This window comes from Dasypus novemcinctus, chromosome 25, assembly GCF_030445035.2.
Source record: "Dasypus novemcinctus isolate mDasNov1 chromosome 25, mDasNov1.1.hap2, whole genome shotgun sequence".
NCBI classification, from domain to species: domain Eukaryota; kingdom Metazoa; phylum Chordata; class Mammalia; order Cingulata; family Dasypodidae; genus Dasypus; species Dasypus novemcinctus.
Genome location: NC_080697.1, coordinates 35,207,751 through 35,229,114, shown reverse-complemented (window position 1 = coordinate 35,229,114; position 21,364 = coordinate 35,207,751). Strand labels below are relative to the sequence as shown.

The 21,364-nt window shown below is 38.5% G+C and overlaps 1 protein-coding gene across 2 annotated transcripts in view; it reads right to left on the bottom strand.

The window, feature by feature from the left end:
* Positions 1 to 21,364, bottom strand: part of MBOAT2 (membrane bound glycerophospholipid O-acyltransferase 2) — a 230,032-nt gene that overhangs the window by 56,002 nt on the left and 152,666 nt on the right. For both annotated transcript variants that reach the window (XM_071211942.1, XM_058287896.2), the window contains exon 5: positions 16,083 to 16,138. In XM_071211942.1, coding sequence (XP_071068043.1) covers positions 16,083 to 16,138 — 56 coding nt within the window. The remainder of the gene's footprint in view (positions 1 to 16,082; positions 16,139 to 21,364) is intronic.

The following is a 21,364-nucleotide window of genomic DNA, read 5'->3' as shown; positions in this document are numbered from 1 at the left end:
TAAAAAAAACCAGGACCATAAAACTCCTAAAAGAAAATGTATGGAAACATGTATAAGACCTTGCAGTAGGTGGGTGTCTCTTAAACCTTATACCCAAAGCACCAGTAACAAAAGAAAAATAGATAAATGGGACCTTCTCAAAATTAAACACTCCTATACCTCAAAGGACTTTGTAAAGAGGGTAAAAAGGCAGCCTATTCAACAAGGGAAAATATTTAGAAGCCACACATCTGACAAGAGTCTAATATCCATGATATAATATGAGATTCTACAACTCAACAAAAAGACAAATGGCCCAATTTAAAAATAAGGCAAAAGATGGGAAGTGGACTTGTCTCAACGGACAGAGCATCCGCCTACCACGTGAGGTCCGTGGTTAAAAGCCAGGGCCTCCTTGACCTGTGTGGAGCTGGCCCACCACTAATGCACACAAGGAGTGTTGTGCCACGGAGAAGTGTCCCCCACGTAGGGGAGCCCCACACGCAAGGAGTGGACGCCATAACAAGAGCCGCCCAGTGTGAAAGAAAGTCCAGCCTGGCCAGGAGTGGCACCACACACACGGAGAGCTGACACAGCAAGAATACACAACAAAAAGAGACAGATTCCTGGTGCTGCTGACAAGAATAAAAGTGGACACAGAAGAATACACAGCAAATGGACACAGAAAGCAGATTACTGGGGCGGGGCAGGGGGAGGAAGGGGAGAGAAGTGAATAAAAATAATAAGAATAAAATAAAATCTTAAAAAAAACTTTTTAAATACAAAAATGTTCAACACCAATGGCTATTAGGGAAATGCAAATCAGAGCTACAATGAGATATCTTTTCACACCTACTAGAATGGCCACCATTAATGAAACAGAAAACTACAAGTGTTGGAGAGGATGCAGAAAGACAGGAAAGTTTATTCACTGTTGATAGGAATGCAGAATGGCATTGTGGAAGTCTGTTCTGCCATTCCTAGGGAAGTTAGATACAGATCTACCAGTTGATCTTGAAATACCAATACTAGGTATATACCCAGAAGAACTAAAAGCAGTGACACAAACTGATGTTCATAGCAGCATTATTCAACAATTGCCAAAAGATGGAAACAACCCAGGTGTCCATCAAATGATGAATGGATAAACTGTGGTATATACCAATAAGAGAATTTTATTCACCTGTAAGAAGAAATGAAGTCGTGAAGCATATGAAAACATGAATGAACCTGGAGGACATTATGTTGAGTGAAGCAAGCCAGGCACAAAAGGACAAATACTGTATTTCACTATTATAAGCTAAATAAAATGTGCAAACTCATGCAGTTAATAGCTAGACTATAAGTCACCAGAGAAAAGAATGTGGTTAGAGCATGAAAAGCTGAGGTTTAGTCTGTGCAGAATTGGTAAAAAGTTGTTTGTAAATGAAAATGAATAGAAATGGTGAAAGAACATCATAGGATTTGTGGTTAGTAGCACTAACATATGGGTATGATAGTTTGTTCTTGTTTTGTTTTTCCTTTTTTCTTTTTTTGGAGTAATGAAAACATGCTAATATTGACTGAAGGGATGAATGCACATCTTGGTGATTATACCAAATGTCACTGTTTGTACATTTTAGATAAATTTATATAGTTTATGAACTAAAAAATAATAATAGGGTGGGTTCAGGGAAAATTACACCCGATGTAATAATATGGACTATAGTTAGCAGTTATACTTTAACAATGCTCTTTCATATTTTGTTACAACAATGCAAGGTGTTGGTGGTGGGGTGATATATGGGAGCCCTGTATGATGATATGCATGTTTATTTTGTAAGTTCACAACTTTTACTATACACTTATTTACTGTTTATGTATGTTCATGTATGAAAAAAATGAAAAAAATTACAAAATTACACAGTGAACCCTGCTGTGGATGATGGGCTCTGATTAATAGTACAAATATGAGAATGTTCTTTCATGAATTGTAACTAATATAAAATACTGTTACAAGGTGTCAATAGGGTGGGGTATTTGGGGAAAATACACCTACTATAAACCAGGTTGTACTATTAGGTTATATTATTAACAGTAATATTTTAATATTCTTTCATTAATTGCAAAAAAGGTATCACACTAATGCAAAGTGTTAATACTATGGGGCATTTGAGAATGCTGTATTTTTACATGTCTTTTATGAAAGCCTACACCTTTTCTGATTAAAAAAAGTACAATAATTTAAAAAAACATCAAGTGAAAGAAACCAGACAAAAATTATTACATAATGCATCATTCCATTTATATAAAATATAATAAATTAATAGAGTTGGAATTAGATTAGTGGTTACATAGGGCTGGGGAAGGATAGAGGGACTAAGAGGTGACTGCTAAGGGGTATGGGGCTTTTCTTTTTGGAATAATGAAAATCTTCTAAAATTGATTGTGGTGAGGAATGCACAACTTTGTTATTATATAAAAAGCCATTAATTGTACATATTTGATGTACTGTAAGGTATGTGAAAATATCTCAATAAAACTGCTTTCATAAAAAAATACAAACTACAAAGAGGAAATATCTCTAGCTTTAACAGCATTTTAAGAATCAATGAAACTGAAGAACTGTACATTTTATGTCAATTTTAAGCACAAATTAAATCTGAATCCACATATATCTGAACTCACTCAAAATACAACTATTAAATATGTCCACAGGAAAAAAACACATTTTCTTTAATACTGGTTTTAAGAATTCAAAATGCAACACTGGGATGATGCGAGGAGTCAGAATTCTGTCGCTGGTTCTATCACACTCTTAACTCGGAACAATTTCTTTAAATTAATTAATTTATTTATTTATTTATTTATCCCCCCCCTTCCCCTCCTCCCACCCTGCTGTTTTTGCTGTCTGTGTTGTCATCTCTTCTCATTTTCTCTCCTCTAGGATTTACTGGGCTTTGATCCTGGGGACCTCTGATGGAGAGAGAGGTTCCGTGTCAGCTATGCCACTTCAGTTCCTGGTGTCTGTTGTGCTTCACCTTGACTCTCCCCTTGTCTCTCTTTTGTGGTATCATCATCTTGCTGCGTGACTCACTTGCACGGGCACTGGCTCACCATGCAGGCACTCACACTCACCATGCGGGCACACTTTCTCTTCTTTTTTTTCACCAGGAGGCCCCAGGGATTGAACCCGGGTCCTTCCAAATGGTAGGTGGAAGCTCTATCACTTGAGCTACATCTGCTTCCCTAAAGAACTTTAAAGTTAAGCTTGTGTGTTATAAAATATAGCTTTATTGATTTTTAAATTTTTAATTAGTAAAATTCAAATAATTCCTGCTTAAGATAAGGCCTATCTCTATTTCCCAATTTTGCTTTTCATGCTTCTATTTCTCCTTCTATTTCTCCTACCCACACTGTCTCTATTCTGTCCTTACAGTGACAAAGCATGAAAAACAGATCTGCTTCCAGACTCTTAGATTTAACTGATTCTATTGGTGCCCTGCTTCATAATCTTCAGAGTTTCTCTGTTCACAATTGAGTACACAGTGGATATTTATTCCCTAAGTAGCAACTCTCCAGTCATCCACAAGTCAATCATAATCATAGAACTATAGCATTGCACTTGTATTGAGAGATTTTATTGTCTTTACCAAAACGTAAACTAAAGAACCTTACAAGTACAATTAAAATTTGTGTATTTCTGTAAGTTTTACCTAAAGGAAAAGAAAAAAGGGCTGTAAGCAAATGCTAAACTTAGTTAATGATATGCATATTAAGGTAAAATATTCTGATATCTACAACTTCATTTGAGATGCATTAAAATTGATTGATTGGATGACAAGGTAGACATATAATAAAAACATAACTAAAACAGTAACCACTGAGGAATTTTGGTCATGGGTTTATGAGCATAGAGTGTATTTTTTTTTTTTTTACTTTTCTGTATATTTGAAATTTTTCAGAATAAAATGTTAGAGGGGTAATTAATATTAAAGTTCTATATTGTGAGGAGATAAGAGAAAGGGAATAGAATAAAAAATTCCAAAGTAGTAAATGGAATGAAAAATGATGTTAGTAGATTTTAAACCAATGTTACAAGTATAAACAAAAACACCCCTTTTTCTTGTTATATTTTTTATTCTTGTGTGCGTCTTTAACCACATACCAAGAAAAGTTCTAAAAACAAGAACTTACTGCAGCACAGTATATTGAAAATAGGTAGAGTAAGAGTCATTCAAAGTCACTCAATGACATTAAGTAAACATATTTAAACTTCCTGGGGAAGCGAATGTGGCTCAAGCAATTGGGCTCCCATCTACCATATAGGAGGTTTGGGGTTCGATGCCCAGGGCCACCTGGTGAAAGCGAGCTGGTCCACGTAGAGTGCTGGCCTGCATGGAATGCTGGCCTGTGCAGAGTACTGCCCTGTGCAGGAGTGCTGCCCCATACTTTCTGTACTTTGAAGTCTCTAAGTTAAGGAAATAATACTCTTCATAGAATTTTTTATGAACACTAAGTAAAATTTTAAAAACACGATAATGCTACAAATTGAGTCCAAAAATTTCAACAGAGTAAAAAATGCTGCTCATTACTATTATCTTTAGGTCAGAAATGTTAACACAAACATTGACATTTAAACCCAGCTCTTGGCTCATTTACATGATTTAATACCATAAGGAGTTACATATTATCAGAGGTCTTCAAAATTCTCTCAAAAAATAACAGAAGAGGTAAGGCTAATCGGGGGGCTGAAATTCTCTTGATCTGAACTAGTTGGTGCCTAAGACTGCTGACCAGCAGATCTCCTTAAACTTCCTGAGGAATTTGTTTTTCTAAAAAACTATTTCACCTAAGTTTTCAAATACATGGGTCTGAAATTGTCTGCTGTATTCTCCTGTGAATTTTCAAATTTATAAAGAATTTGACCCCCCTTTCAATCCCAATACCGCTTATTTTTGCTTTTCTGCCTTTTAATGTCATCTATGTTACAAGACACTGTATTTTACTGTCTACGAACCATCTTTTGGATAATTGAGCATTTAAAGGGAGTACAGCATAATGGCTACAAATAGCACTTCTAGAATCTGACTTCCTCTACTAAAGAGTTAGGGGCCTTAAGAAAGTATTTAAACTTCCTATGCCTCAATTGCTTAATATAGTAAAAGCTGAAAATAACTGTAGTTACCTCCCAAAGTTGTTCTGAGAATTAAATGTATTAACACATTTTATTACATTTAGAACAGTGCCTGTCATATATTAAGTGACCAATAAAAATTAAATATTATTTGGATTTTGCTTTTTTTTTTTAAGATTTATTTATTTATTTCTCTTCCCTTCCTCTCCCCACCCCGGTTGTCTGTTCTCTGTGTCTACTTGCTGCGTCTTCTTTGTCCACGTCTGTTGTTGTCAGTGGCACGGGAATCTGTGTTTCTTTTGGTTGTGTCATCTTGTGTCAGCTCTCCGTGAGGGCAGCACCATTCCTGGGCACTTTCTTTCACGCTGGGCGGCTCTCCTTACGGGGCACACTCCTTGTGCGTGGGGCTACACTATGCGGGGACACCCCTGCATGGCAGGGCACTCCTTGCGCACATCAGCACTGCACATGGGCCAGCTCCACACGGGTCAAGGAGGCCCGGGGTTTGAACCGCGGACCTCCTATATGGTAGACGGATGCCCTAACCACTGGGCCAAGTCCGCCACCCTGGATTTTGCTTTTTATTCCAGCTTTTATTTTTTATTATTTCTTTCCTTGAATTTATTCTGTCCTGCTTGCACTGAAATGCTTCGAGTTTTTTTAGTTGAATGTTTAACATTTCTTGTTAGCATTTAGTGCATTTAAATACATTTAAATCTACAGATTTCCATTTACTATCAGTTTAACTGCTATATCCTATATATTTTAATTTATTGAAGTATATCACTCATACATAAACATACATAAATAACTGTATAATAATAGTTGTGAACTTACAAAACATACATATATAACATCATACAGGACTCTATAACTCACCTTACCACCAATAACTTGCATTGTTGTTAAACCTTTTTAACTAATGATTAAAGAGCATTGTCAAAATATTACTACTAAACAAATATTTTTCCCCAGCCAATCCTATTATTCTTTTTTTTTTTTAAAGATTTATTTTTATTTATTTAATTCCCCTCCCCTCCCCCAGTTGTCTGTTTTCTGTGTCTTTTTGCTGCGTCTTGTTTCTTTGTCCGCTTCTGTTGTCGTCAGCGGCACGGGAAGTGTGGGCGGCGCCATTCCTCGGCAGGCTGCTCCCTCCTTCGCGCTGGGCGGTTCTCCTTATGGGTGCACTCCTTGCGCGTGGGGCTCCCCTACGCGGGGGACACCCCTGTGTAGCACGGCACTCCTTGCGCGCATGAGCACTGCGCATGGCCAGCTCCACACGGGTCAAGGAGGCCCGGGGCTTGAACCGCGGACCTCCCATGTGGTAGACGGACGCCCTAACCACTGGGCCAAAGTCCGTTTCTTTATATTATTTATATATGAACATACATAAACAATTAGGTATACAGTAAAAGTTGTGAACTTACAAAGGAAACATGCATAACATCATACAGGGGTCCCATACATCAACTCTCCACCAACACCTTGCATTGTTGTGAGACGTTTGTTACAAATTATGAAAGAATATTGTCAAAATCTTACTACTAATCATAGTCTTTATCTTACATTTGGTGTGTTTTTCCCCCAACCCACCCTATTATTATTTTTAAAATATTTTTATGACAGAAGTTGTAAATTTATGAAACAATCATGCACATGTGCAGAATTCCCAAACACCACCACTCCATCAACACGCCATAATGTGTGTCATTTGCTACTGATAAAATAGTATCACCTGATTGTTACCATGTCCATAGTGTACAATTGGCTCACATTTTCCATACTACCTCAGTATCAGTGCAGTACATCTTTCGCATATATGCAAGAATATACTACTAACCACTGTCCATAGGTCACACCAGTTGTATTTTTCCCATGCTTCTCCACATTCCCAACACCCTACAGTAGTGATATACGTTTGCTCTAGCTAACAAAGGACACTCTTGCATCCATACCATCAACCACAATTCTCATCCACCTCTTGGTTTACTGTGCTACCCAGTTCCTAGATTATTCTCCAGCATTCTATCAATTGGCATTTACATAACTAGACTACCATTTTCAGTCACATCCCCATTATAAACTAGCTGTTACTCACTGTGTGTTATCATTTACTCTACACATTTCCATACTTTTACAGTAAAGCTACTTAAAACTTCTACATACATTCAACATCAGTAGTCCACCCAGTCCTCCTCTTATCTCCTTGAAGAATACACCATCTACCACCAAGTCTTGAAGATATTTTCCAAAAATTTCTTCTGGAAGTTTTATGGTTCTTCCTTTTATTTTTAGTTTTTTATCCATTTTGAATTAATTTTTGGATAAGGTGTGAGATAGGGGTCCTCTTTCCTTCTTTCAGTAATGGATATCCACTTCTTTCAGCACCATTTGTTGAGTTGAATGGATTGTTTCACCCAAGCTGTTTGAGTTTGACAGGCTAGTCAAAATCACTTGACCATACCTGTGAGGGTCTGTTTCTGAATCATTAATTTGGTTCCATTGGTCTATTGTGTCTGTCTTTAGGCCAGTACCATGCTGTTTTTACCACTATAGGTAGGTATTATGATTTAAAGTCTGGAGATGAGGGTTTACTTTTCCTTTTTATAATGTTTCTGGCTATTTAGGATTCCTTACCCTTTCAAATAAATTTAATGATTGTGTTTTCAATTTTTTCTTTAATGCTGGTGGAATTTTTATCGGGATTGCATTAAATCTGTATATCAATTTGAATAGAATTGACATCTTAATGATATTTAGTCTTCCAATCCATGACCATGGAATGTTCTTCCAGTTACTTATGGCTTTTTGATTTAATACTGAGTTGCAGTTTTCTGAATCTAAGTGCTTTACATCATTGGTTAAGTTTATTCCTGACTATTTGAGTTTTATCTGTCATATTTTATTTTTACCACTCTTTTGGCACTTTTAGTTACTTTTATTGATATAATCTTCATTTCTAGACTCTCTTCCAGACCCCTCTCTCCTGTCTTTTCTTTTTAGGCTCTAGCATACCCTTTAGTATTTCCTGAAAATCTTGTCTCTTGCTTAGAAATTCTCTCACTTTCTGTTTACCTGTGAATGTTCTAATTTCACCCTCATTTTTGAAAGACAATCTTGCTGGATATAAGATCCTTGGCTGAAAGTTTTTCTCTTGTAGTAACTTAAATATATCAGACCACTGTCTTCTTGCCTTCATGGTTTCTGGTGAGAAATCAGTATTTAATCTTATTGGGTATCACTTACATGTTATGCATTGCTTTTCTCTTGCTGCTCTCAGAATTCTCTTTGTCTTTGGCATCTGACATTCTGATGAGTATGTGTCTTCGAGTTGGTCTATTTGCGTTTTTTCAGTTGAGAGTACATTGTGTTTCTTGGACAGGGATATCTATGTCCTTCAATAGGGTTGGGAAATTTTCTACCATTATTTCTTCAAATATTCCTTCTGCCCCTTTTCCCTTCTCCTTTTTGCACATCTTTTGCTGTCATTTAGTTCCCTGAGACCTTGTTCAATTTTTCCCATTCTTTTCTTCATCTGTTCTTTGTATGCTCACTTTCAGAGGTCATTTCTTCAAGCTCACCAATCCTTCCTTCTGCCGCCTCAAATCTGCAATTATATGATCCCAATGTTTTTTAAATTTCATTTATTGCACCTTTCATTCCCATAAGATCTGCTATTTTTCTATGTACACTTTCAAATTCTTCTTTGTGCTCATCCAATGTCTTTTAATATCCTTAATCTCTTTAGCCATCTCATTGAATTTATTAAGGAGATTTGTTTGAACATCTATGATTAGTTGTCTCAACTTCTTTAGGTCATCTGGAGGCTTATCTTGTTCCTGTAACTGGATCATAGCTTCCTGTTTCTTGCTGTGGATTATAATTTTTTGTTGGTGTCTTCGCATCTGGCTTATAGAGTATTTTTTTCTGGGTGCTGTTTTTCTCTTTAGTTTAGGGCTTCCTATCCTTTCTCCCTTGCTGGTTGTGCAGTAGGATCCAAGCATGTAGTTGGTGCTGTAAGCTGTGGAGGCTCAAGCTGCCCTCATTGCACCAGGGACCAATGAAGCTCCTTCCAACTTTCTCCTTTGCCAGGGGTAGGGACAGAATCACAGCTGTGTGGATATCCAAGTGCAGGCCTAGACTGTAGTTGCCCAGAGAGACTGATGAAGCTTCACATCCCTTTCTCTTCTGCCTGGGGTGGGGATGGAGCTGCAGGTATGGGCAGAAATCTATGCAGTGCAGGTCCAAGATGATAGCAGTTACCCCCGTAGACTTCCGATTTTCAGTCTGTGCCAGACAAAATTACCTGCAGTTACCTGTATAGGGAGGTTCAGAGCTCCTCAGCCTCCTCACTGCCACAGGCGGGGTTGAAGCCTAGGCTAGGGCCGCAGGCCCATCTGCATGAAAGAAACTGTTTCCTGCCAACACTGAGTTTCAGCTGACTTCCCCTCAGGCTGGAGGCAGAGTAAAAATGGCAGCTACTGGCCTCTTTCTGACTTGGGCTGGTTCACAACCCAGGTGTTCCCAGGGTTAAATCTTAGTCAGCCAAGTCTACCAATCAGTAGACAAACTTGGCAGCCAACCACCTCCTCCTCCCCTATTTCTGGGAAATGAAGCTTCCAATTCCAGCCACAGAATAGCTCCTGGGGCAGCTTGTGCCGCCAGAGTAGGATAATCACCAGCCTCCGTGGCTTCGCCAGTAATTTCCCAGAGAGGCTGGCGCAGGTCCCCACAGCTTCCTTCCTGCTGGAGGTGGCACTGGGGCCTAGTCCTGAGCTGTAATATGAGCTGGCTGGAAAGAAGCCAGTCCCCACCAGCACTGGGATTTTCAGTCTACCTTGCTTCTTCTCGTGCCAGGCGCAGTTAAGGTGGCGGCTCCTGGCCTCTTTCTGACTTGGACAGGTTCAAACTTTAGCTGTTCACAGGATTATACTGTAGCCTGCTGAATTTACTCATCAGTAGCTGAAATTGCTGCACAACCATCTCTTCCTCCCCCATTTTGGGGAAGTGAAGCCGCAGAATAGCTCCCAAGGCAGCTTGTGCCTCCAGTGGAGGATGGGCACCGGCCTCCAGGTCATGGAGCCTCTACTTACGAGTCTTCTCTGTGGATGGGCAGTCTTCTTCTACTCCTTCAAGGATGTTGCGGGATGCTCTTCTGGTCTCCTGGAGGCCCCAAACAGGTGCTTTAGCCAGCTCCAAATGGCTCTGGGTGTTTGCTAACTGCCCTGTAGCAGGAGCTGACTCTAGAAGCTCCTTACTCCACTGCCATCTTGCTGGTTCTCCAATCCTATATATTTTGATACACAGTTATACTGTTTTATGTAATACTAAAAATTTTCTAATTTTTTCTTTTAACTCATTGGCTATCAAGAAATTGCATTTTAAATTTTAAATGTACAGGATTTTAATGACTACTTTTAAATTGCTGATTTGTTATTTATTTCCATTGAGGTTAGAATGAGGTCTGCATTATAGTGTTCTTTAGAATTTGTTGGAAGTGCCTTTGTGCTAGTAAATGGTCAGTCTTGTAGTTCTATGTGCCTGAAAATAATGTTCAATCTATTTATAGGGTGCAGCATTCTTTGTAGATCTATGGATAGTTCTACTTGGTCAAGCTTATTTACTTTAATAGATCAAATCTTTTATGGTCTTATTATTTTTTGGGTTGCTTGATCTATCCAGTTTTAAAAGGTACAGTTAAAATATCCTACTTGGCTATTTTTTTATAGTTTCTTTATGATTCTATAAGACTTGTTTTATTTATTTCAAAGCTATGCTTTTAGGTACTTATTTGTAAAGTTCATTTCAAATTGCCCTACTTTTTCTAGTTGTTGAGGCACAAATCTTCTGTTTGCTAAATCTATTAACTCTCCCTCTGCAGTTCATCTCTTTACAGGGCTGGTAATCTCTGTGTGCTTATCTTTAGTAGGGCTTGCTTTCCCTGGAAGTCCTAAATCCTGGGCAATGGGAATGGTTTCTAGTTTGCCTTTTCTGGGTTCTGTATATTTCCTAGGTTTTGAACTCATCTCATATAAACTACTTGGTCGAAGAGTTTACTATAACTCACTAGCAAAATGAATTCAGGCCCCATACCTAACATGAAATGGCCCTAAAGTGATTCAGGCTAGAAAGTCTCTCCTGAGTTACTGTATCACCTACCTAAAAGTAGGGTGCTTGGGACAATCCTAGAACTCTGGTTCTAATACCCTCATAAGCTGTTTTGGTTTTCACTCATCAACTCTTTTATCATTTCTGGCACCTAGGAATTTCACATTTTGCAATTTCAAGGTTTTTTTAAGTATAAAATATTTGGTTATGTTTTATTCAGCATTTCTAAGTGTTTGGTATAGGGTGGGCCTTCTTCTGCCTTGTTCACCAGAAAGGCTATTACCATTTTAGAACTGTAAGCTTACTAAGTAAAGTAGATGCAGAGATTAAAATAAGATTTTCATACAACAAATCTGTATGAAAAGTCTACATATGCATAAGAAGCTCAGCCTCCTTTCTCAGTTCAAAATTTAGGTACTTACTAATAGTATGATCAAAAATCAGTTAGAGGCGGCGGACTTGGCCCAGTGGTTAGAACATCATTCTACCACATGGGAGGTCCACGGTTCAAACCCCAGGCCTCCTTGACCCGTGTGGAGCTGGCCCATGTGCGGTGCTGATGCGCTCAAGGAGTACTGAGCCACGCAGGGGTGTCCTCGCGTAGGGGAGCCCCACGCGCAAGGAGTACGCCCCATAAGGAGAGCCGCCCAGCACGAAAGAAAATGCAGCCTGTCCAGGAATGGTGCCGCACACACGGAGAGCTGACACAACAAGATGACGCAACAAAAAAAAAAGAAACACAGATTCCCGTGCCGCTGACAACAACAGAAGCGGACAAAGAAGACACAGCAAATAGACACAGAGAACAGACAACTGGGGTGGGGGGGGAGGGGAGAGAAATAAATTAATTAATTAAATCTTTTTTAAAAAATCAATTAGAGGAAAGCGGATTTGGCTCAACTGATAGCGTGTCAGCCTACCATATAGGATGTCCAGGGTTCAAACCCAGGACCTCCTGACACATGTGGTGAGCTGGCCCACACACAGTGCTGATGTGCACAAGGAATGCAGTGCCACGTAGGGGTGTCCCCTGCATAGGGGAGGCCCATGTGCAAGGAGTGCAACCCTTAAGGAGAGCTGCCCCGCATGAAAAAAGCACAGCCTGCCCAGGAGGGGTGCTGCACACATGGAGAGCTGACACAGCAAGATGACGCAACAAAAAGTGACACAGATTCCTGGTGCCACTGGCAAGAATGCAAGTGGACATAGAAGAACACACAGGAAATGGACACAGAGAGCAGACAATGGGGGGGGCAGGGGGGAAGGGGAGAGAAATAAAAAATAATAAAATAAATCTTTAAAAAAAATCAATTAGAGACAAAAGGAACAGCATTTTAAAGGCTAAGATTCTAAACAAGCACAAAATCAGGCAGTCTACCATGTGATGGAAAACAAGATTTTTTTATACTTGCATATCATATAAAAGCACTCAACCTGGTTGGACAGTCAGTTCTAATATGAACTTACATTAATGAAACTGATAACAAAAAAACACATTATGCCATACCTAAAAACCAAGTTATAAGTAAAACTTCATGACCAAATCACTATCATCTCATGGACATGATAAGATTCAAAACCAGAAGACACCATTAGATCGGAGTAATGAAATGTCTAAAAAAATCATGCCTAGAAATTTCCCAGGATAAAACAATACTTCCTTAAGCTGCAAGCATTAATGATGCTGTTAGCTAAGAAAAAGCTACAGTTATAGATAACATAATTTATCTATGCAGGTAAGATAAATTATGTTAGAAGACCATGCAGGTAAGAGTTAACCTAACAGGTCTGAGACTGCTATCCTTAGAAAGACCCGCTTGGGCAGTTGGCTAGCTGGCTTTTAGGAACTTAGCTGGTAAGCATTCCTCTATGCTGGTATCAAACTTTCCAGAAATGGTTACGTGCTCGGCAGAGGGTGCCTATGTGACCAGCCCACAAAGAAAACCCTGGGCACTGAGTCTCTAAGGAGCTTCCCTGGTAGAGAAAATTTCACACATGTTGTCACAACTCAGTGCTGGGGGGCGGGGGGAATGATATGGGTATCCTGTGTGACTCCACTGGGAGAAGACTATTAGAAGTTTGCTCCAGGTTTACTCCAAATTTCATCCCATGCACCTTTTCCCTTTACTGATTTTACTTTGTATCCTTTGACTGTAATAAATGTTAGCCAAGACTACGACTATATGTTGAGCCCTGTGGGTCCTTCCGGTGAATCATCAAACTAGGGTAGTCTTGGGGACCCCAGACACACAGATAACAAGGCCCTTATTTGTAAGACTAGCTGAGGAAACGAAACACAAGTATCCAATTAAACAGGGTTCAATCTATCCTTTACGCATAAAGTTGACTGGGGGCAAGCCTGTACTGAACTGAACTATACTGTGTTGATTTGGAGAAGGGAAGTCATTTTAAAAAGTTAAGGCGTATTGGGAAGCACATGTGGCTCAAGGTGTTGGGCACCCAACGACCACATGGTAGGTCCTGGGTTCAGTTCCTGATGCCTCCCAAAGAAGAAGAGTAAGACAGCAAACTGACAGGATGGGCTGGTGCTGCGAGATGATGCAAAGACATGACACAAAGAGATGATGCAACGAGAGACACAACAAGCAGGGAGCGGATGTGGCTCAAGGGATTGGGTGCCTCCCTCCCACATGGGGGGGTCCCAGGTCTGGTTCCCAGTGCCTCCTAAAGGAAAAAAAAGAGCAGACACAGTACACAACGAACAGACACAGAGAGCAGACAGCAAGCACAAACAAGGAGTGGGGATAAATAAATAAAAAAAGTAAATCTTTTCAAAAAAAGTTAAGGTGTATGAACTCTTTAAAAGCTGCTAAGGCTAATCAAAATCTGAATGATTCTAATGAGGGAGTTACCATAAATCCATTTTTAAAAAAACAGGTTACAAAATGGAGTTTTGTTCTACTTCTATTTCTGAGTTGAATGTATAATGTCATCATTTCTCCCTTTCTAAGTCTTTCTCAACTACTCTTCTCTGTGGATTGCCTCAGAAGAGGACATGGTAAAGGAAAGAAGATTATGAGTTCCAAGAGTGTCAAAAGGCTGCAGCCCCAAATTAGGACAGTCTTCTTAATTCACACACACACACACACACAAAAAGTAAGAATTCTTCTTCTAGACTTAGGAGCAAAATTGTATCCCTGATCCACGACTTTCCTATTTATTTTTTTCCAGAGCCAGAGGAGTAACCTGTCACCAGTACACTACAAAAGTGTTAGTATCTGAAGATAACTATATCCTTTTACCTACAGCAGTTCATAGTATCAGTTTTATAACTATAGTTCTAACATCAGGATCTGGTGAGTTCCAGTCAATTCTTTCTTCAGGATGCAAGAGCTACAAGGTACTCTACATAAATTTAATCCATGCCAGGAAATGGATGTGGCTTAAGCAACTGGGTTCCTGTCTACCATATAGGAGGCCCAGGATTTGATGCCCAGGGCCTCCCTGGTGAAGGTGAGCTGGCCCAAGTGGTGAGCTGGCCCACATGGAATACTGGCCTACACAGAGTGCTGTCCTGCACAGGAGTGCTGGCCCAAGCAGAAAGCTGGTGCAGCAGGATGACACAACAAGAGACACAGAGGAGAAAGAATAAGAGATGCAGCAGAGCAGGAAGCTGAGGTGGCACAAGAGAATGAACTGCTTCTCTCCCACTCTGAAAGGTCCCAGCTTCAGTTCCCGGAGCCGCCCAGCGAGAATGGAAGCAGACACAGAAGAACACACAGTGAATGGACACAGAGAGTGGACAATGGAGGGGGGGGGCAGGGAGAAATAAATAAATAAATAAATCTTTAAAAGAATTTTTAATCCAAGCAAAAGCCCTCCAAATTGGATCATATTATTAGTCTGCAAATGTGAAATGTGAAGCTCAGGGTTACTAGGTGACCCATCAGGTAAGAAGCAGAACTAGAATCTGAGTCTAAGTTTCCCCACCTCAAAGCCCATGCTCCTTTTACATCATCATGTTGCCTCTCATATGGAGAATTTTCCCTCAGGAATATTTTGTTCTTTTTACTTTCAGAAGGGCATAAACAGGGTTGGTATTAAACATACAGACTTGATTAAACAAGTGTCAGAGATGTTTTTAAAAGTAGTTAATCCCATCTCCTTCCCTCCACCCCTCAAAATACTAGGTAGTTAATTTTGCTTCTTAATAGTAAAAGGGAAGAAGCACAAAAATATTTCCTTTTCTTCACAGTATTGTCAAGGCTGGTCCTCTGACAATAAAAGAAAAAACCCTGGCTGGAGCCTGGGGCATGTGTTCTTCCTAGCAGATGGCACAGAATGGATGGACATACAGAGACAGGCTAAAACCCATCTTCTTAAAAGCTCCCCAGACCCTACACAAATGACTCTGTTCTAACAGGGATGTTCCTTCAATCTTTGAAGAAACCAGAGTCCAAATTTTATGACTCAGAGTCCTGACTTTTAGCATTTCCTATGGCTAGGAAGATACATAAATATGATTACATAAATACACTAAAATACATGTTAAAAGGTATGTAATCATGTGTATGTGGGGGAGGATAAGAGGAACACATCTGAATTTTAATAAAAATTTAACATAGAGATGAAGCAGGAATTACTCAAATTTGATTACATTAAATTGCCACTAATGTAGACCATATGATCAAATTGTACTATTTTACTGTATTTTGGCTGCTGAGTTAAATGCAAAATTATGACAACACGCTGAGGAAAAAACAAGCACACTTTAATAATCACAAGCAGAGTTAAATATTGCTCCTTATTTTACCTCCATTCCTTTCCTCCTCTAAAAGCAGAAAGTTATGGTAATAGCTCAAACAAAAAGTTATTTGAATAAGTTTTCAGCAATTAAAAATAATTTCAAAATTCTTACCATCATGAATTTCATAAGCCAAACTAGTGATCTTCTGGGTAATTATCATCATTGGGCTGTGACAAAGTAAAAAAATAAATATTTTAAAAGAAGAAATTTAAAACAATTACATATGAAATATGAAAACTTTTGTTCTGTTGATTTGACTAAAAATTCCTGAAGTTTTAACATAAGAAGGACCTCCAGGGGATATCAAAAAGATAACTCAGGGGCTAGTGTGTTTGGGGAAGGTATAATAGATAGGGTATATGGGCCTTCCTTCCTCTAAAAAGGAAAAAGAAAAAAAGTTCTGACCCTAAAAAAATCTTCTGTAAGCTAGTCATCTAGTTCAAACGCCTCATTTTATGCATTATCAAAATGAGTTCAGAGGTTATAAGACCACACACAAACAGGACGCTAGAAATAGACCCTGGTCTCCTGATTTGGGTAGTACTTTTTTCATATTGTGACCATGCTGAATTTTACCTCAGGACTGGACTTCAAGGTGAAAGAGTTGCTTGGGAAAAGGGGACGAGGTAGAAAATTAATGGAGTTTGGGAGAGAAATATGAGAAATTGAAAAAAACCCACAACCAAATAAGAGAAATAGAGGAAAAAGAAAAAAGATTTCCATTTCCCCATTCTAAGAGCTAGGGTTAGAGCGGTTTGGGTCATGCTCAGGTCCCAGTTGAAGAGACTAAATAAAATACATAAATCAAGACATATTTTAAAGAAAAGAGGACTTTAAAATCATGTTAACTAGTAAGAAATGGCAATTTCCCCCTTTATTTTCTAATCTCTAATTGAATGGAGTACTTAGAAAGAAAAAAGAATACATCCTCACAAGAAAACCACCAGCATGCATTTTTATCCTTTAACTAATACACTGTTTATAAATATTAGCATAAAAAACAATAAACTTTAAGTTATTTAATTTTTTTTTTTTTTTTTTTTAAGATTTATTTATTTATTTATTTAATCCCCCCCCCACCGGTTGTCTGTTCTTGGTGTCTGTTTGCTGCGTCTTGTTTCTTTGTCCGCTTCTGTTGTCGTCAGCGGCACGGGAAGTGTGGGCGGTGCCATTCCTGGGCAGGCTGCTCTTTCTTTTCACGCTGGGCGGCTTTCCTCATGGGCGCACTCCTTGCGCGTGGGGCTCCCCCACGCGGGGGACACCCTTGCGTGGCACGGCACTCCTTGCGCGCATCAGCGCTGCACATGGCCAGCTCCACACGTCAGGGAGGCCCAGGGTTTGAACCCCGGACCTCCCATATGGTAGACGGACGCCCTAACCACTGGGCCAAAGTCCGTTTCCCTTATTTAATTTTTAAAATGCAGTAAAACCAGGGAAACAATGTTTTGCCTTAAAGGCAAAAAGTGACCTCCATATGCTGGGAGCATCTCCACTGCACAAATGAGGATAATGGATTTAGAACAGTCAGTCAGTCAGTCAGCCAGGATCAGGCAGGCCGAAGGTTCAAACCCCCCCTTGTCTAGTTCTAATCCTGTGCTCTTCCACAAATCCACACTGCTCAGAGAATAAGATTAATTAGTGTCAACTGCTATCTTTGACAAAATATCAGTAACTTTAAACATGTAAAGAAATGTCAAGATATGACATCAAAGGTTCTTTTTAAACATTGCCACCACTGGAAATTATATTCACAGATCTGGGTCCTTTAGAACTTGCTTATTTCCTCACTTAACAGGCAAGCTGTCATAACTATTGTCAGATGATGATTGTTCTTAAACCAGAAGTACTTAAGGAAAGAGATTTCTCTTAATCCCCCATGTTGCTTAGAATAATAAACGGTTTCTGTTTCTGCTTTGCAAGATAGTTTTCATGTCTTTGGGGATTATAAAAATGTCCTATAATTTCCATTTCCCTGGGGAAAAGAATAGTAGTTTTTCTGACCCTGCCTCACAAATTCCAATTCTCTTCACAGATTAGTTTAACAATGAATTCTAAAATCTCCTTCAGTTCTAAATTCTAATTCCCATATCACCTTAAAACATAATAGAAAGCACTGATAAAATATTAAATTTTACCAACTCAGCAACATAACTAAGCTGTTAAGCATACATTGTGAAATGTTTAAAAAATCCAAGTCTGTGCTTTTTGACTGTATGCCCATATTGTACTTTCCCTGGTACCCCTCAACCCCCATGCAATTTCGATGCTATGAGGTGCCAAGGATGGAGGATCTCTTATAAAAGTGAGCTAGGCTGGGACAGTGAGTCATGTATAGCTGCATTTTTTATCCCTAGAATCATGTTCCCTAACAGATATGAAAAGAAGGGACAGAACAGATTATGAACGGTCTAGAAGAAAAAAAGGAATAGCCCTCATTTAAAAAAAATATTTACACCTCAGCATATTTTCAGATTTATCTGGATTATCCTACTCTCTCTTTTAAAATACACATATTTCCTAAAAGGGTTTGACCTCATTTAACATAAATTTATTTAATTAGGCAGTCAAACCAATAACTGGCTAGAAATAGGAAATAGGATCTCTGTTTAGAAAAAATGAGAATTAATTGTCAAGAGGGGAGGATAGGAGCAGGGATGATTAGGGAAAAGCTTAGAAGAGCACAGGGAGAAATAAAAAGTCAAAATGGATCTGTAGCTTTGCCTAAAACCATGGAGGGAGCTGATAAGCCACAGAAAATTACTACCATATATATTAATATATATTTGAGTTTAAATATCAGACTGCTAGTTTTAACTTCCTTATCTTGTGAGGACCTAAACTAGAAAGAATAGAGTAAGAAAGGGAGATAAACACTCATCCAATCAACACTGGGGTTGTGTATGATATAATTACATGATGTATATCCTTGTGAATATCATGTAATTCCTTTCTACCCAATTTTTGTGCCTGGAAGCCATAGCTGGTGCAGATGCTCAAGGAAACAGATTCCTTTGTGGTTCTCATGCCCCTCCATCATGGTGTCCATCTTCCAGGCAAGAAAAGAGGATTGGTTAAGGGGTAAGTGGTACATACCAGCTGAGTCTGCCCCCTTTCAAGGGATTTTCTGAAAACCCCACCTAGAACCTTTGGCTTATAGCTCTGGGAAGTCAAGTGCAAGAGTCCTTCACTGTTCCACTTTATTTGGTTCCTAAATTCAGTTAAGTGTTTGGATAGTGGTTTCAGATGGTTACTATATTACCTGAATGTATTTGGTTCCTGAGTTTTGACTAGCAAATAGACTATGTTGGATACCAACAGAAACCCCTATTTTTAACAGGGCATACTGGCCTGTAACAAAATCAGCACTCTGTTTTTACCAAGGAAAGGTAACACATACTGGGTAGGCATTTAGCACTATATTCCAGAACTGATCTAGGCTGAAGGCCTATTACAATTGTGTCTGAAGCCAAATAAAACTATAAAATCACAACAGATTTTTAAAAATTCTATTGGAGTTATAGTAAGATGTGAGTAGGTGTGTCAAGAATAGTTCCTGCTATATGAAATATATATGTAAATCAAACACACCTGTAAAATATAGAAAATTTCAATAGTGGATATATTAATACACTTAATCCTGCAAATAGAGGTATAAACCAACATACAATTCTGGTAATTTTCCCCAACAGATGGACAATTAGGTTTTGATCAGTTTTCAGTCACAAGATACACATCCACATCTATTTTCAATTATTTAATATTTAAGGCTACTTTAATGAACAGCCTTTGAAAATATTCTCAAAAGCAACAATACAAATATTTCATATGATTTTACAGGGGTATGTTAGTTTATCATTTGTTAGTACAAGAGCACTGACAAAAGAAATATAACCAGCATAAGGTATTCAAGAAACATATCTTCAGTTAACTTTCTATTTAGATTTAGTCTAACTCCAAAATAATATCTTACTTTCATAGTTTTAGTATTCTCTTGAATAACTCTCTTTAGTCAAGTAAATTTTAAAATTTTAGTACAGAAAGGTTGGTAATATGGCAAATTACAACAAGAATCACATTTTGTAAAAGGTAAATATTTTATCTTTTATGTACAATTAGAGTATATAAAACCATTTCAAGTACTGTGATGTTCTAATAATTTTAGTTTGATACTCATTTTCATTTACCTTTTTTTCTCTTTCTTTGCCAGAATTCACATTTAATGTTCATAGAGATTTTTTGGCATAGATTTACATGATTTTTACAAAGATTCTCTTTACTGTAAAATAGTCCTATTTCATAGTCAGTTTTCCAAATATCAGAATGTGTCTTACTTGATCAGTTTTACTTAAACTGTGCTGATGGAGTATTATTTAAAGGAAAACAAAGAGTCCCAGACTTCAAATCACAGCTGAAATGCTATTTTAACCAAAATTCTTATTTGAGAGCTAATATCCAGTCTGATTTTGACAACAGTTTACACTAGTTAATAAAATTCGTAGTAGACTGGGTGGCAAATCCTAATATGCTCAACTATTTCATGATGACTAAATTTTTTTCCCCACTTATTTTTAGTCACAGTTTAATACATGCATTTGGAGTAAGAATCATCTTTACTAAAACATATATGAGATCATGTTACTCCCTTGCTTGTGCTCCTTCGTTATCTCCCCAGTGCCCTTAGAGTAAAACCCTACTCTTTCTAAAGTCTGGAAAGGCTCTACATGATACAGCCCCTACTCATCTCCCCCATCTTACAATACATGACTTGCCTTCTCTCCCACTATACACCAGCCACCCAGTTTTGTCTTTTTTCTTTGAATTCAAATTCTTTCACCACCCAGACTCCTTGCATACGTTGTTCCCTCCACTTAGATTTGCTCTTCCTGGAACTGCTTGGCAAAGATAGCTCCTTCTCCTTCAAAGTCACTTTGCACAAGAGATCTCATCACTCCCCACTTCCTAAATGCACACATGCCTGCACATACATACACACGTGCAGAGTGCATGCACACACACATATACACACACACCCTTCCTTTCATTTCAGTTTTTTTATTTCCTTCAAGGTATTTTTCACATTTGTAATACTTTGTTAAATTACAGCGGTTGTTTTAAAACCTGTCTTTCCTTTTATAGAAAGTCCATGAAGCAAGAAAATGAAGCCTTGCTCACCACTAATCCCCCAGCATGTAGCACAGTGCCTGGCACAAAATACATGCTAGAAACAAGTATTTTTTAAAATACCAAATAAACGGCATCTTCCAAGTGTCAAGATCTATTATTCCTTCTGTAGGCTGCTTTTACACACACCCATCTGGCCATTCTCATCTAAGCCTGAAAGCAATTACCATATTATATTATAATCATATGTTTACTTTCAGTCACCACAAAAA